The sequence below is a fragment of the Salvelinus sp. IW2-2015 genome, unplaced genomic scaffold, assembly GCF_002910315.2.
Source record: "Salvelinus sp. IW2-2015 unplaced genomic scaffold, ASM291031v2 Un_scaffold2398, whole genome shotgun sequence".
NCBI lineage: Eukaryota > Metazoa > Chordata > Actinopteri > Salmoniformes > Salmonidae > Salvelinus > Salvelinus sp. IW2-2015.
In genome coordinates this window covers 140,540-157,872 of record NW_019943720.1, presented here as the reverse complement: position 1 = coordinate 157,872, position 17,333 = coordinate 140,540, and the positions used below count along the sequence as shown (strand labels likewise).

The following is a 17,333-nucleotide window of genomic DNA, read 5'->3' as shown; positions in this document are numbered from 1 at the left end:
AGAGCACTTACAGTTACACCTCAGATCTTATCAATCACACAGAGCTGTGATGACAGCTGTTTAATCCACCTCGCCACTGTAGGTTTAGGCAAAGCAACACATGACGATGAGCGCCTCTCAGATGAACACTTTACATGAAGGCATAAGATGACATCTGCTTTTCCTGTAATGCTGCTGCACACAGATCAGTTTAGCCTTTTAGATCATAATGAGTAAGATTAAATGTTCAGGGGGAAACCTGATCCTAGATCAGCACTCCTACTGTAAGACGCTTCATGAATACGGGCCCCCACAGATCTTATAGTGCTCTTCCTTCACATGTGCAATTCCTCAGTCAGCTTCCATCATCACTCAACAGTAATGTTGTTGTGTAGATGAACCTCACAGGAGTTACTCAAAGGAGACTGTAGATAGGAGTAATGACAAGTGGCGTTTTATTCATTTATGTATTTATTGTCATTTTCCCTTTATCTGGTTTACTGCTCTTGAAAAGCATTAAGCCTGACAGGGGCTATCAATCAGCTGCTAATGGGTTGTGTAATTTCAGTCAGTTCCAAGCATAGAAATATAGTTATTAGAACGGAAATAAAACGTGCATTCTAATGGGTACACTCAATATGGCTGACGATCCACCAATTAAAGATCARTGACTTGAATGGGGATGTCCATTCTAGTCATGGTATTTCTTTGGTTCAAATCTGAGAGGCAGTAGCCACTCAGGATGAAACCGGCCAATAGGCCTGCAGCATCAGCCTGTGAACTACAATGAACATGATCACATTTTGAAATCATGTCCAATTTATTTTACATATCTAAATGTCATAGAACATTGCTATCAAATTCTTGTTGGCTAGTTTCAGCGACCTCCCCCTTTTCAAATGATGAACTATGATAAATATGTRAGAGTTGCAGTGATATCTTAAACTAAATAGACAGAGACCATCTTCTTATAAGGCTTCAATTGATCCAACATGAGTAAAGAGCAGCGACTGGGGGATTTTATACAAATCTGGCAACCATGGTTTGAGTGTTCCTGTTGCTCTCCAAGACAAGGCCACCTGGCGATCATTCTGATGCCATCTTAACAGATGTTGATGACAGGCAGTTTAAGAATCCAGCACGTGTTACAGTCCTCCAACCATAATGAGAAGCTACAGCAAACAATCATTCCAGGTTAGATTGTGTACTAAATAGCCTAGTTTTCAGGGTGGAACTCGAGGAAAAACACCTATACTGTCACCATGTTAACAACCCTTTACTGGCAGACACCGATTCTATCTGGTTCTTGTTCATTAGCAACAGAAATAATTTTAAAACTGTTTCAACGGGAAAACAGAAAGAATGGTTTCTTATTGGACAAGRCCAAGTAGTCTCTCGCTGTTTTTGAGTTCTCTTTCATTTGGGGGCCGATTCAGACATAGGAAATGTATGCCTTTTCCTACTCACTTCTCAGTAGTTGCTATTCAGACTTAAAGACGATTTATGGTTGATCTAGGAATGCGGACCGGAGGCTCCGTATGGACGTGTGACACAATTGAGGAGCCTCCGGAAGCTTGCAGAGGCCAAATCGAGCTCTGTTACTGCATCGTCATGCCCCTCCTAAATGTTGTAACATCGGCTCCTAGTTACCCTGCATCAACGTCATGGCCCCTTCCTACAAATGTCTCTGTACAATGTGGAGGGCTCCGCATAGCCTCCACATTGACTGATTGGTTGATGTAGGTGGGGGCTACATCCTGTATAAACACAAACTAACTTCCTTGCAAACACCCGGAGAATCTTTGACGAAAGGCTATTATAACAAGATCAAATAAAATACATCTTTATGATACCTTGTGTTGCGATTTCAAAGCACCAAAATGTGTTTGAACTCATGGAAAGAGATCGGGGGATCTTAAGGTAATTGGGGATAGACGCTTCAACAAATCTGATTCTAACAAGTGGATATTTGTCAAATCCGTCATGATTGAGGTATTGCAACAGGCCCACAATGTGGCTAGAAAATCAGATTTTTTCGCTGCATACACTTTAGAAGTGACTGCTCATTTAGAAGAAACCCTTTTCAGGTTTAGAAGAAGTGACTGCTATGCTAACTCCGTTTGGATAAGCTGATTAGCATAGCTAGCATAGAAAATGGGTGATGGTAGTCAAAATCATTCTTAACTGTATGCAGTTGATGGTAACGATGACGACATGTATGGGGTTGATCCATACCAGCATTTACTCCAATGTTTACCTCAACATACTGTGATACACATACATATGCCTAAATGTAGGATATTTGCTGGGGCAGTGAGGAGATTCAGGATGGAGATGCAGGTGGGAAACAGTGCAGTCTTTTACTTCATGCTCTTGGCTGTGCTCTTATATCAAACCGGGAAACAGACGCCCACATCTCAGAAGAGGTAAGGTTTAGTCTTTTCTTTTAGCCATTGCTCGTAATTAGCTGGATGCCTATAGAGATTAGCCTGAATCACTACGAGTGGTGCGGTGCACAACTATTTACTTGTGCCTATGACAGCTCCCTGAGGACCAAGAAGTTCGATGCTCTGACTTCTGCAGACATTTGCTGTAAATGCTGTACTGCTTCTGCAGATGTCCAATTGACCATGAATCGGCTTTTACCATGAAGTGTGTACAAGGTTTGTGGGTGTGGCTCCTTGCGCACACACTCAATAAATATAATTCCACCCCAGAATCCACACCCGCTGGTGGCCTACCAATTTGATGAGGGAGTTGTTCAATATTGTTTTTCTGTTCTTTTATCTAAAATAATCCATTTAATACTGTGTACCTTTAATTTGAATTTGGTCGGCACCAGACTAAATGTAGACTATGTTCACAATATGGAAAGATAGCCATGAAAACATATACACAAAGCATGCTCTTCCATGACAGACTGACCAGGGCAATCCTGGTGAAGCTTGATCCCTTATTGATGTCACCTGTTATTTTCATTTCAATCAGTGTAATGAAGGGAGGAGACGGGTTAAATAAGGATGTTTAAGCCTCGAGACAATTGAGACATGGATGTGTCATTCAGGGGTGAATGGCCAAGAGAAAAGATTTAAGTGCCTTGAACAGGGTATGGTATAGTGTCAGGGCAACCGTTTGAGTGTGTCAAGAACTGCAACACTGCTGTGTTTTTCACACTCAACCGCTTCCTGTTGTATCGAGAATGGTCCACCACCAAAGGACACCCAGCCAACTTGACACAACTGTGGTAAGCATTGGAGTCAACATGGGCAGGATCCCTGTGGAAGGCTCGACACCTTGTAGTCCATGCCCAACCAATTGAGTCACGTTCCTAATGTTTTGTACAATCAGTGGATAATTGTCTCCATTTCAGAACCCACCATTAGATTTAAAAACAGGATTTTACACACATTTATGTTTAGGGAATATCACAAATCCTACTTCATGGAAAAATAACAAAGGTGTTGAAGTTATTAGGGAAGGTCAGAAGTCAAGTTCTGAATACATGTAGAGTATCTGTAGACACACCTCTGCCAGGACCGCCATTTATGTGATCTCCACCAAACGAATAGCTGGCTGGCACATGCATTTCCTCATGCTTAAGTTCAAGGTCAGAATGCAGAGAGAAAAGTGTGTTCAAAATAAAAGTTCCATTTACACCATTTATTTCAAATCACCAAGGTATCTGCCTTCACCACGGCCCTCCAGCATGTGAAAGCCAGTCTTGTATGTGTTGGCTACACTACAGCATAGGACCACAGTAGGCCTCTTGTCAGTGGCCTGTGTCTTATTATAGAACCTTATGAACTGTACATTCAGTGATAACTCAGTCACAAACTTTTTTAAATAGAACTAAAGCCAAAGACATGTTACAGTGACTCACGTGCAGAAACAGTTTCAACATGTGAGATAAGCAGTCCATGGAAAGAGATGAAGAATCGAGATAAGCAACTAAATAAACACACACAAAGTCCGCCGCCTTGCCACCCAATTATTTTCCAAACCACGTTACCATCCATCAGTTAGCCCTTTATAAAGTGGTTGGTACAATCTTCTAAATCTCCAGGCTTTTTCAGCGAGCAGCAGCCACAGATGACTAATGGACAGGGCCAGTAATGCTTGTCATTTGCAGAGATCTGAGCGGGAGGGAGGAGAGGGGAAGCAGCTTGAAGATCCTAATGTTACCTTTAGTGGCAATTTGAAGATGTTTTTCCCCCAGGAGTGGCACTCTAAAACACCACCCCCAGACACTCGCCACCGTGACAACTCACAGATTACAGGAAACATGCAGATCTCAACACTTCACTTGATAGGCCTTGATAGTTCTCTGGGAAATCATTTAAATTAAAATCTTTCAAATACCTTAAGCTTTTGGTGTTGTCTGCCTACCTTTTGAGACTAATCTATTGCCCATTATTCAGCCAGGCAAGCTCACTCAACCACAATAACCATTTAAAATGAGTTGAAATAGTATTTGGGCAGGTCAGGTACAGAGCTGCCATTCTCTCTGGTGTTCTCTTCCGCCCGCTCTCCCCCTTTCGTTCTCTCTCTGTGATGATGTGTTGTGTAATTGAGATTAGTCCGTGGAGGCCTATTGGTGCTGCTCCCCAACTCTCATACAGATGTTGGGAGGCACTGCCGTTTACACACACAACACACACACACACACACACACGTGAAATAACAGTCAAGAGAATAGAAAGCAACAAAGTGGATACATTCATATGGACAAATTCACTTGTTTGGTGCAGGTGAGACCTTGAGATTTCATTGTATTTGATTGAAGCGTGCTGAACAAATCAAATGAATTATAATATTGTTTAGTGCAGTGACAACAATGGTGGTGCTCATTCACTTGGAGGTCAAGGTGGGGTCAATGTTTCTAGATATGAAAAAACAAAAACACTGAGCTTTTACACACCGCCCTGTCTGACATTATTTAACAAAAACAAACTTAAAGTAAACTTACAACACATTGTCTAATCCTGCCTACGTATTCGATATGTAGCTAGCTGACCAAACTGTACTTGACTGGTAATGTGTGATATCCACAACCATCACCGCATATTTTTCACAAACTCTACATCTGGTCCAAAAACATTTTTCAACCCTATTGCTTTGATAGATGCCATATTTATTCATATCCCCTCTTATCAAAGATAAATGAATCCCACCTTCCTTCTGCCTGACAGGAGTGTCATCTGATAATGTGAGAATAAATTAGATTTCTGAACAGGAATCTGATAAGGATGTTTGTAGAAAACTTGTTGTGGAAACAGTTTCCTATATACCTCTGTTTGGGCTTTGTGTTATTCCTAAACAGGTTGTGCCCTCTATACTTAAAGGGTTGCTCATGCAAGATATAATCGTACTATATTGCTAAATATTGTAATCGCAACACCACAGATACAACACTCCCTCTGAAGGGAACGAAAAAAATATATGATTTGAAAAGTAACAATATTTCAACTTACTGACAGTTGAAATGACAGCTTCTCCTTCTTGGTTTATGGAGGTTTATAAGTGTGTAGTGTTAAAAGGCTTCAGCTGATTGCAATATGCTGAGATAATATATCATTCCATTTTTCACACAAACATTCCATGTGAGCATATGAACCTTTATGGAGTTCAAATCACGACAACCACCTCAAGTCAGTATTTGACTGTTGGAGTCACCTTTGAATCCGTCCAGCAACTTAACCACAGTGTGGACCCTGAACGGTTACAGTCCAACACACGAGTGATGAGTTGCTCAATCTCCTCCAATAGCAGAGCAGCAGCTTCTTCATCATATGGAACCGTAGTGCCAAGTGTCTGTGGTACTGAATGTTCCAAATAAATATTTTTATAAGGCAGTGTTCCATGTCACACCAGACAAAAGGATCAGGTGGAAAATCCCTTTAATAAGATGGGGATTGTGAAAAGGGGAGAGTGTGAAGAGAAGCACTACAGTATGTTGGTAATCCTAGTGGCAGAAAAGTGGTACTGCAGCTCCTGATCTACTCAACAGTTATAGTTAGCACCATTGTTCTCCCCCCTATTTCAACTCAGGACTGCTTCCGAAACATGAAGATGTCTTCTGGTCTTGGAGCCTCTCTTGCCCTCGGGGAGTGGGGTGGGGCTTGGCGAGGCGAGGCGGAGGCGCTGGGGGTGGCTGTGCCTCCATAGGGGCACTCTGGGAGTCGGGGTGCTCCCCAGAACACTCCACGGCGGGATGTAGGACTGTCCCACATCCTGGACGCACAGCTTACACAGGTCATGGAGGCTGCACGGGATTCTGGGTAACAGACGGAACTGGTAGAGCAGACTTCGGGCCCTGGCAGTAGGAAGGTTGGGAGAGAAGAATGGAGAGAAAGAGAGCATGTGAGAGAACAAGGGACTGGAGGGAGAGCAGTGATGAGAGAACAGGGACTGGAGGAGAGGCAGTATGAGAGAACAAGGACTGGAGGGAGCGGCAGTATGAGAGAACAGGGGGCTGGGAGGAGGCAGTGTATGAGAGAACCAGGGGGTCTGGAGGAGAGGGCAGTGTATGAGGAGACACAAGGGAGGTTCTGGAGGAGAGGCAGTGTTGACCGAGAACAAGGGTTCTGGAGGAGAGGCAGTGTTATGAGAGAACAAGGATGGAGGAGATGCAGTGATTGAGAAGAAAAGGGACTGGAGGAGAGGCAGGTTAACCAGGATGAGGAGACGGAGCATGAGGACGTGGAGGAGAGGCAGTATGAGGAACAGTGATGAGGAGAGGCAGTATGAGAGAACAAGGGACTGGGAGAGAGGCAGTTATGAGAAACACAGAGGTGGAGGAGAAGGCAGTAGTAGAGAACAAGTGGACTGAGAGGAGAGGCAGTATGAGAGAAACAATGCGACTGGAGGAGAGGCAGTATTGCAGAGAACAAGGGACTGGGAGGGAGGCCGTATGAAGAAGAAAGGACTGGAGGAGAAGCGTATGAGGAGAACAGGCGACCTGAGGAGAGGCAGTATGACGAGCAAGCGAGGAGGGAGTGGAAAAGGGACGGAGAGAGGCAGTATGAACGAGAACAAGGGACTGGAGGAGAGGCAGTATGAGACGAGACAAGGGACTGGAGGAAGAGGCAGTATGAGAGAACACAGGACTGGAGGAGACGCAGTATGGATGAAAGGACTGCAGGAGAGCGCAGTATGAGAGACACAGGGGACTTGAGGAGAGGGAGTACGGCAGATATCGAGGGCGACAGCTTATAATGCGCGACGCGCGGGACTGTGCCATAAAGTGTGATACGAGAGAGACGAGAGGGTACATTGAAGATTGAGTAGCAAAATATGGAGAGACCGGCACGAGGCAAACGTAAGAAACGCGAGGAAAATAGAAGTCAGCTCCGCAGCTCACCACCTGCGAGACTTAGGTCTAAACAAGCCTATCCCTCTCACGAACATCGGAGAATTCTGACGATATAATCTCTGTACTTAAATCAATAGCTCCTTCCAGGACAATGGAAGAACATGATCTTAAACGCAGCCAAAAATCAATTAATTGTGATCTAATTTTAACTCAAATGGGCTGAGCTGTTCACAGACACCACAATGAGATATCAAATCTGACTGCGGCAGTTCTTATAACGTCCTATACACCCTGTTATGCTTAAATGTGCTGTTGACTGCAGCAGCAGTCTAATCGATATGATTAGCTGGAGCACACAGCATCTTACACACACATTGAGGTAGAAGACACACGACAACAGCTACCAGTCTACCATGACTCAGAAAATCCCTTCAACAATGGCAGGATCACAGACAGTATTTTCAAGCTCCCTCAGGGCTGGACGCGAGCAACATCGCCTATCGCTTTGTATGCTATTACACGCCATTCCTTCTTTAAATCATATCTGCGCAGAATCGATCGAGTGTACCACTGAGGGATGCAGCTTCAGAGATTAATGCAACCACCATGTATGCTAACTGCTAGAGAGGTAAAATATGGCCTAGCGTTGCATTCAATGCTAGAGCGCATCGTCATGCTAAGGCTAACTGCTAGCGTTACCTTGCGCAGCACCAGCTCCCCGTTCATGTGCATGGAGAGGTTACTGAAGTGGAGCAACATCTGGTCGGTGGCTAACTGCTGCTCCGTCACGTCATCACCGTACAGCACGATGATGGCCACACACGCAAACAGATGGAAGTAGTCCGTCTGAGGYAGCGATAGCGTGTTATTGACAAKGTACATTTATACTGGACTGTGGAGAGCCTGCCTACAGTACAGTTTCTGTGTCTGGTTGTGTCTACATCCAACTCTAATSTCCATAACCAGTATGTTGTATGAATGATGGTTATACCTATACCAGGCTATAAACTCCTAACATTGTTACACACAGTTGTTAATACACATTATTACACACATTGTTTGATATTTGTGTATGTATGCCAATGTTGTGTGTTTGATATTGCTCTGTGTAAACCAATGCCATGTACAAGATGATGTTGCTCTGTGTACACCAATGCCATGTACAACATGATGTTGCTGTGCGTATGCTGATGTAAAGTTGTGTACCTGGTAGTGTGCCCAGCAGGCCTCCCACATACGCAGGGCCTCTGTGTCGGGGAACTCCCGTTTGAAGCAGAGTAGGATCCAGCGGTGACAGAACAGCAGCTGTAGCCCGTCCTCCCCTAGCTGGGTCAGGTGCTGGTGGAACCGGGGCAGCATCAGACGCAACAGCTCCCTCAGGTACATCTGGAATGGGGGAGAGAGAGATGGTTAGGGCACTAATGTGGATATGAATGTAACGCCACACACACACACAAAATAAAACACGAGAATCACAGATAGCGAGAGAGAAGAGAGAAAAGTYTGTGTAATAAAAAGGAGAGAAAGAGAGACGTTCTGTCCCTCTGTCCCCTTACCAGTTGTCTCTCCATGTCCTCGTCGCGGGGAGAGCTGATGAAGATGGTGTTCTCCATCAGGCCGACGAAGCACCAGAACGTGTCACTCTCGTCCTGCACCTCGTCAGCAGGGGAGCCACCAGGTCAGACATGCCCTGGCAGTAGCCCATCTCTGGGTTGAACACGGCGTAGTTCAGCAGCACACACCTGGAGGAAGGGAGGAACACCACCACAGACAATATCAACAGATCAGTCACCTCATACCAAGTCATACATATTACCTCATACCAAGTCATACATATTACCTCATACCAAGTCATACATATTACCTCATACCAAGTCATACATATTACCTCATACCAAGTCATACATATCACCTCATACCAAGTCATACATATTACCTCATACCAAGTCATACATATTACCTCATACCAAGTCATACATATTACCTCATACCAAGTCATACATATTACTCTACAGTCATACATATTACCTCATACCAAGTCATACATATTACCTCATACCAAGTCATACATATCACCTCATACCAAGTCATACATATCACTCATACCAAGTCATACATATTACCTCATACCAAGTCATACATATTACCTCATACCAAGTCATACATATTACCTCATACCAAGTCATACATATCACCTCATACCAAGTCATACATATCACCTCATACCAAGTCATACATATCACCTCATACCAAGTCATACATATCACCTCATACCAAGTCATACATATTACCTCATACCAAGTCATACATATTACCTCATACCAAGTCATACATATCACCTCATACCAAGTCATACATATTACCTCATACCAAGTCATACATATCACCTCATACCAAGTCATACATATTACCTCATACCAATCATACATATTACCTCATACCAAGTCATACATATACCTCATACCAAGTCATACATATTACCTCATACCAAGTCATACATACAAATTCATACTAACCCATCACACTAACCAACAGGGACATATAGATGTTTAGACACTGTCGTTAAAACAATCAATTAGATCAAATCAAATTGAATTTTTCACATGCTTTGTAAACAACAGGTGTAAACCAACAGTGAAATGCTTACTTCTCATCCCAACTATTCAGAGAAAAATGCAGAAATAATAGGTAACAGGATCGATAATAAACAGTAACAGCAGTGTACGCGATGAATCAAAAGAGTTAAGGCAAAAAGGGTCAATGAAGATAGTTAAATAGTTAACCAATAGCTACCCAGACTAACTATTTAGCAGTCTTATGGTTTGGGGGTAGAAGCTGTTCAGGGTCATGTTGGTTCCAGAATTGGTGCATCGGTACCGCTTTCCGTTCGGTAGCAAAGAGAACAGTCTATGACTTGGGTGGCTGGAGTCTGACAATTGTTAGGGCCTTCCTTTGACACCGCCTGGTATAGAGGTCCTTATTAATGGCAGGAAGCTTGGCCCCAGTGATGTACTGGGCCGTACACACTACCCTCTGTAGAGCGTTGCGGTCGGATGCCAAGCAGTTGCCAAACCAAGCGGTGATGCAGCCAGTCAAGATGCTCTCAATGGTGCAGCTGTAGAACTTTATAACGATCTGARGGTCCCTGCCAAATGTTTTCAGCCTCCTGAGGGGGAAGAGGTGTTGTTGTGCCTTCACGACTGTGTTGGAGTGTGTGGACCATGATCATTCCTTAGTGATGTGGACACAGAGGAACTTAAAGCTAATTAACACTATGGCATTAAAACAGAGTAAGCGAATGAATAAGACAAATATGAAAAGTGGTGAGATAATATTGGGCCATAATAATACATGASAGTTCTAACCTCCCCCACCCCTACTCTACTTGACCCAGTTACTTTTACCAATACTGAGATCCAGCCATGAGAGTCACTTAACAAACAGCCTGGTTCTGAAAGCCTTTAGCTCCTCGTTTAGGAAGCTATTAGCTGTAAGTATGCATCAGAACTAGTGCTCTAACAACTTACTGGGAGTCAATAAAGCATGAAAGTCATTAGCTAGCTTCCCCCAGGGTTCAGAATATGATATTCATGTACAATATTACCTCCTGTGCACTGGACTATGGGATAGGAAAGATGATGAGAAATTGAAAAGGTGAGGAAGAAAGGGAGGGGAAAAGAGTGAGAAAGAGTGGTATTAAGAGAGGAGAGAGTGAAATAAGAATAAAGACAGAGAGGAAAGGATATGGATAGAGATGAGAGGAAAGAGGAATGGTAGGGAGAGAAAGTGTAAGATTGAAAGAAAAAATGACAGCAGAGTGAGTAAGAGAATAGAGAGAAAAGAGGGAAATGCCCAGACAGAGCCATCTGTCCTGACCTCATGATCTCCACATTGGGTTGTTCTCTCCGAAGAAGTGGTTGCTGCGGTCTGTTCTCACCACGTCCTTATCCACGGTGAACTGACCTCTCCAGAAGTCACTGTGCGTCCTCAGGACTCATAGACAACCTGGGGATGGCAGGGACAGACACGGGAGGAAGGGGTTTTAAACTGGTTAAATACTGGGGCTATGCACTAATGTCAACCAAACTGAAAGCAGTTACTCAACTTCAAAAATGTACTTTTCATTTAACCCTTGATAGGATGTCAGAAAAAGGGTAGGGTGAGGATGTTGGAGCACTGTAAACCACTTAAACAACCTATGATCTAACCCTAACCCCTGCCATCACTCTCTGGCTGAGAACTGACCCCTACCCTAACGAGCAGAGCAGAGGGATTTAATTAACACTATTTGTTTTCCATTGAGCCTCGCCAGGAACAATAACACTAGCCTGATGCAACTTCACGCAACTGTTTACTTTCTGGGTCTGTGTTTGTCTGCCTCTCCCTCGGCGTCTCCTCCCTCACTCCTTCTCTCTCCCAGCCCTTGATCCCTCTCTCCCAGTCCTTGTCCGCTCTCCCTCCATGCCTCTCCCTCTTCTTCCCTTTCTGGAGAACTGTCAGCAGCTGTACCTGGTCCTGCTACCAGAATCCCTAATCGTGTAACTCAACATTAACATGTAAGACCACAGAGACATCAGACCTTGTAGAAAATAGACGAGCAAACTGAATCAACTCTCCACAACCTCTCCTCTCCAGTGTTGTTCAGAACAGTATATATTGACATCTCTCTCCTCTCCAGTGTTTGTTCAGAAAGGTATATATTGACATCTCTCTCCTCTCAGTGTTTGTTCAGAACAGGTATATATTGACATCTCTCCTCTCCAGTGTTTGTTCAGAACAGGTATATATGACATCTCTCTCCTCTCCAGTGTTTGTTCAGAACAGGATATATTGACATCTCTCTCCTCTCCAGTGTTGTTCAGAACAGGTATATATTGACATCTCTCTCCTCTCCAGTGTTTGTTCAGAACAGGTATATATTGACATCTCTCTCCTCTCCAGCAGGATCATCCATGTTTAACATCTTCAACAGTACTGGCTACAGCACAGAACATCAAATCAAACAAGCATAATTGATTCTTCAAATGTGACTTATATATTATAATCTAATGTTATATTCCATATAGAACTAAATGATTAATTAACAGGGGCTGGTCTTTAGTCAGGATCACAAACAGATAATTATAAAGGGTGTCATACATGTTCATGACAAGTCTAATCAGTTATTATACCTGCATCATAATGCATTACATCTGCAGGCTTTAAGCAGAGTGTTACCGTGCCACCACCTTTAGAAGGCAGAGACTGTAGTTCCAGGGTCTTAATGATGACCAATCCCTGGAGGCTCAGTCAATGTTTTCCATCAGCCTCATCAACATCACACGAGGAAGAGAGCATCTAATTGGCTGGTTTGGATTAATCTTCTGATGTATTCTAAAGGTTAATACGCATTTCCGCTGAAGACCGGCCAATTTCATATCAATTCTGTGCACTCGTGCACACACACTTGCGACACATGCACACTGTGTGGAAGCTTAGGTGCCTAGCGGTTAGAGCGTACGGCCATTAACCAAAATGTCGCTGGTTCGAATATCTAAGACGACTAGGTGAAACATCTCCAATGTGCCCTTGATCAAGGCACTAACCCTAATTGCTCCTGTAAGTCGCTCTGGACAAGCGTCTGCTAAATGACTCAAATTAGACAGACACAGACAAGTAACGCTGGGAGGCTAAAAAAACTGACTGTTGCACCCTTTACTCTCTTTAAGTGTGTGGTGTGTGGTGCCTGCGTGCGTGTGTGTGTGGCGTGGTGCCTGCGTGCGTGCGTTGCCTGCGTGCGTGGTGCCTGCGTGCGTATCGAGCTGTAGTCATTATATTGTAGAATATGAGAATATGATTTGATCAGCGATTACATGTTTTTACCAGGAGCCTGTAATTACACCCAGCACTCCCATAACACGTTCTGTAATTGTTCTATGATTGCTCCATTTGCAAAGTGAAACCACAAGGTGTGGTGTGTGTGTGTGTGTGTGTGTGTGTGTGTGTGGTGTGTGTGTGTGTGTGTGTGTGTGTGTCTGTAACAGTTAGCAGGATAGGCTTGGTCCACCTTATTCCTTTGTATAAATTAACACATGAATGCCTTCTTTCATCGAAAACAACACAATAAACCCCCCCCCCCCACGCACACACACACACACACACGTGGTCAGCACGTGGTCAGCAGCAGTGCAGCTCCCCTGGATGAGCATTAGTTATAGTAACCCCCCAGCCACCTACCTCCTCTGCTGGATGTGATGGTACTCGGAGCGTTTCTGCAGTTCCAGGCCTCTCTCTCCTGGAGGAGGAGTCAAGCTGTAGTAGGCAGTAAGAAGGGCCACACCTCCCGCGGATGGAAGGGTCAATGCCCCAAAGAAGATGGCCTGGGGGGACAGAGGAAGGACATGATCAGCCTGGGTAGTAGAGTCTAGAATTCAACAATGTTAGCTACAGTAACTACACCAGGTTCCCCAACTGGTGGCCCATGGCCGAATTAGTGCTGCAGGGTTTTATTGGCCCCAAGAATTTTGTAAAAAGAAATGTTTTTTTTGCATTTCCATTGTTTGACATAAGACTAAAAACACAGAAATCAGCTCCATGTCATTTTTATTTCAAAATCTGCTCCCAAATATTCCATGCGAATAGAGAACATCATCGTATACAATGTAAGCAAGTCTGTCAGTTTCCAAGGTCTTATCCCAGTTACAGACTCACCTTGCGTAGCTTGTACTCCTCCTCCACCTGTCCGTTGTGGTTGAGGTGTCGGAGCCAGGTGTACGTCCAGGCGGCGTACAGACGTTCTCTGGGTGGTCTCAGCGGACGCAGGGTGGGCCTCCGGATGGAGAACTGCATACATGACTTCTCATCCACTACCTGGAAGAGAGAGGGAGGAGAAAGAGATCGATAGGTGGGGCAGAGAGAGAGCGAGACAGATGGTGTGGGCAAGAGCGAGAGATAAAGGAACTAGCCATTATGCTAACACGAAATAACATGGTATCTAGCCCACAATGCTAACACTGTAGAACATGAATCTAGCCCCAATGCTAACATGTCTCACCTGGTCTTTGAGCTGGGTCTCTTGCAGCACCTCCACTTTGAAAGACCTCAGCCAGCTGTCCAGACTGCGTGGTGGAAGTGGAGACCTTATACTGGCTCTCCCTGCTGGCGATCACCAGCTGACACACTGTTACACGCTCATCACTGGAATCACAACATACCATTCAAACATACAGAAACACTGGCTGAAAGAAATACACATACAATGTCCTTGCACTGCTAAAACATGGCTTATAACTTAAATACAGCAAACTCTCAGTTGGAGAAGAATTTCAGAAACATTTCCTGGATTGAGTTGTTATGAGAGTAAAGTTCCTGAGGTCATAAAATATCCAGACATCATGACCCCCCCCCCCCATGATCACAGGCTGACCTGAAGAAGGCGAGCGACTCATGTGACCAGTCGACCTGAACACTCCCCCAGCTGCTCCAACGCCAGCACCCTTCTGGCCTTCCCACCGCATGCCCTGTGATTGGCTGTTGTTCTCAGAGGGAGCGTGGCTGTCCAGGCTGGAGCGGAGCTAGCCGAATGGGTCATAGACTCATCACACAGCTCCTGAGAAAATGAGCGGGGAGAAGTTGAGTTGGTATAGATCAAATTAACTTACACCCACAACTATTACTGGCTAAATGAAAAACAGACCTTAGATCAGCGTCTAAGGAAACTGATGGACCATGATTTTGGAGAATCATTGCATTGCACACAGATGTAATTCTAACAAAACATATAAGCATAGATATGGCAAACAGGTCCGAGGGCTATGTACTGCCTGTGACTAGTGTTGAATATCAGGAGTCTATTTACTGCCCTGTGTGGTCTCTTGTTAATGTCCTGAGATTGTTCTGGCTTACACCATGACAGAGAATGAGAAGAATGCATGGCGTTACTGTGGGGGAACCACGCACGTCACACACACACAGTGCATACAACAGAAACTGTGCACACACACACAAATCACAGCGTCTGCCTTCCAATTTCCCCAGTCTTCCCCCACGGCCACTGTTTTCCCCACACTGTACCTGAGCTGGGGTTCCACAACTGCGTTAACACACACACACACACACACACACACACACACACACACACAACTTAAGGGTAAAAATCAAACAATAAAAAAACAAAACACCCCAAGACACGTCTCGGAGAGCCAGACTGAGAAGCACAGTGATGTATTAATTGCAAATGGGGCGGGTAAACACAAGTCATAATATGGAAAAACATGTACATTTAAAATGCGTTTCCTTGTATGCTGATGGAACAGTATATCTCTAAGTCCATAATAAATACAAACAGCCTATTGTCCCATGAGACGAGCCAGAGCTGGTCAGTTTCAACTAAATCAATTTGTGAATTGATCATGTCTCGGGTCGTCACATACCTGTATATGGAAAATAATGTGAGATCCACAGAGACAGCAAGTCTCCCCTCATTGTCAGATCACTGCCTCTGGATCATGTATCAAATCATGAACACGGTCCCATTCTGGGACACTACAGCACAGAGAAGTGGGAGATTCTGTCTGTCTCAATTAAACCTAGTCATACAAACCTGGGTTCAAAACTATTTGAAATCTTTCAAATATTTTGAGCCTTTGCTTTAGCTGTCTGGAGTGCCAGTGAGTGGGCTTTGCAGATTTGGGACTTTTCTATCGGAGCCACTCAATCAAGCCCGGCAGAAGCATTTGAAATTATTTTTTAAAGTATTTGAACCCAAGTCTGAGTCATAGGCCTATTGTATTACATTGAGGTGCAGAAGAACATACAGAAACCAAGTCTCACACTTAATGGTCTGCTTGAATATAAACCTGACAACATTTGATTGATTAAAACATTGTCTCAAAGGAATATTTTAACTGCGCTACATGGCTATAACTATGAACTGTCAGAGATTTGCTAAGCTAACTGTCTCTATGATCTTTCCAGTTAACTAATCAGCATCAACAGAAGTGTTGAACATGGGCCTGTTTAAAATCGTCTACTTAATCAATGAAGTGAATAGCTTACAGTAACATAACAGTGGGTGCTTACGGAGAGCTTTTCAATGCCATCTACTCATCAGTGGATCTCAATTACTAATGCTAAATGTTCACACTAATAGCTGATGCTGTTCTCTATAGCGACTACACTATAGCTATGTATACAGTGTATACATAGACTATGCACTGAGTGCACAAAACTAGTAACACCTGCTCTTTCCATGACATGACTGAATCCAGGTGAAAGCTATGACCCTAATTGATGTCACTTGTTAAATCCACTTCAATAAGTGTAGAAGGGAGGAGACGGGTTAAAGAAGGATTTTCAAGCTCTGAGACAATCGAGACATGGATTGTGTGTATGTGTGCATTCAGAGGGTGAAGGGCAAGACAAATATTTAAGTGCACAACAGTTTCCGTGGGTATCAAGAATGGTCCACCACCCAAATGACACCAGCCAATTTGACAACTGTGGAAGCATTGGGTCACATGGGTCAGCATCCTGTGAACGCTTGACACCTTGTAGAGTCCATGCCCGACAAATTGAGGCTGTTCTGAGGGCAGCCACCAGGACATATACTGGTGGGGGGGGTTTAACTCAATATTAGGAAGGTGTTCTTAATGTTTAGTGCACTCAGTATATGCAACAGCATGTTTTATGGAAAAGCTGTTAAATGGCATGTCCCTCGTCAGGGGAGCTACAGCTACAAGCTCCCACCTACGTGATGCTCTACCTAGGGACAGAGCTCTGGCGTCACCCTGAGAACCAGAGCCTGGGGCTCAACCCCCATGGTCCCTAAACCAATGAATAATGTGGCTGTTGAGCAAGTAGAAGAGACTACACTTTTGTGTTCTTGTTAATGTTAGATTGTAAACTGTCAAGGGCAAAGCATATTATTGTAAACTGTCAAGGCAAAGCATATTGATTGTAAACTGTCAAGGCAAAGATATGATTGTAACTGTCAAGGGCAAAGCATATTGATTGTAACTGTCAAGGGCAAACATATTGATTGTAAACTCAAGGCAAAGCATAT

At 44.0% G+C, this 17,333-nt stretch overlaps 1 protein-coding gene across 1 annotated transcript; it reads right to left on the bottom strand.

The window, feature by feature from the left end:
* Nucleotides 1-5,907: 5,907 nt before the first annotated feature.
* On the bottom strand, nucleotides 5,908-17,090 carry LOC112073864 (TBC1 domain family member 16-like). Its single transcript, XM_070440307.1, is given in 18 exon segments — nucleotides 5,908-6,151; nucleotides 6,154-6,216; nucleotides 6,219-6,292; nucleotides 7,986-8,137; nucleotides 8,498-8,677; nucleotides 8,848-8,951; nucleotides 8,954-9,033; nucleotides 11,168-11,189; nucleotides 11,192-11,273; nucleotides 11,275-11,296; nucleotides 13,508-13,650; nucleotides 13,982-14,140; nucleotides 14,325-14,347; nucleotides 14,350-14,359; nucleotides 14,410-14,467; nucleotides 14,732-14,840; nucleotides 14,843-14,879; nucleotides 17,058-17,090. Coding segments are annotated over 18 exon segments (1,479 nt in total). The 3' UTR covers nucleotides 5,908-6,023.
* Nucleotides 17,091-17,333: the final 243 nt, after the last annotated feature.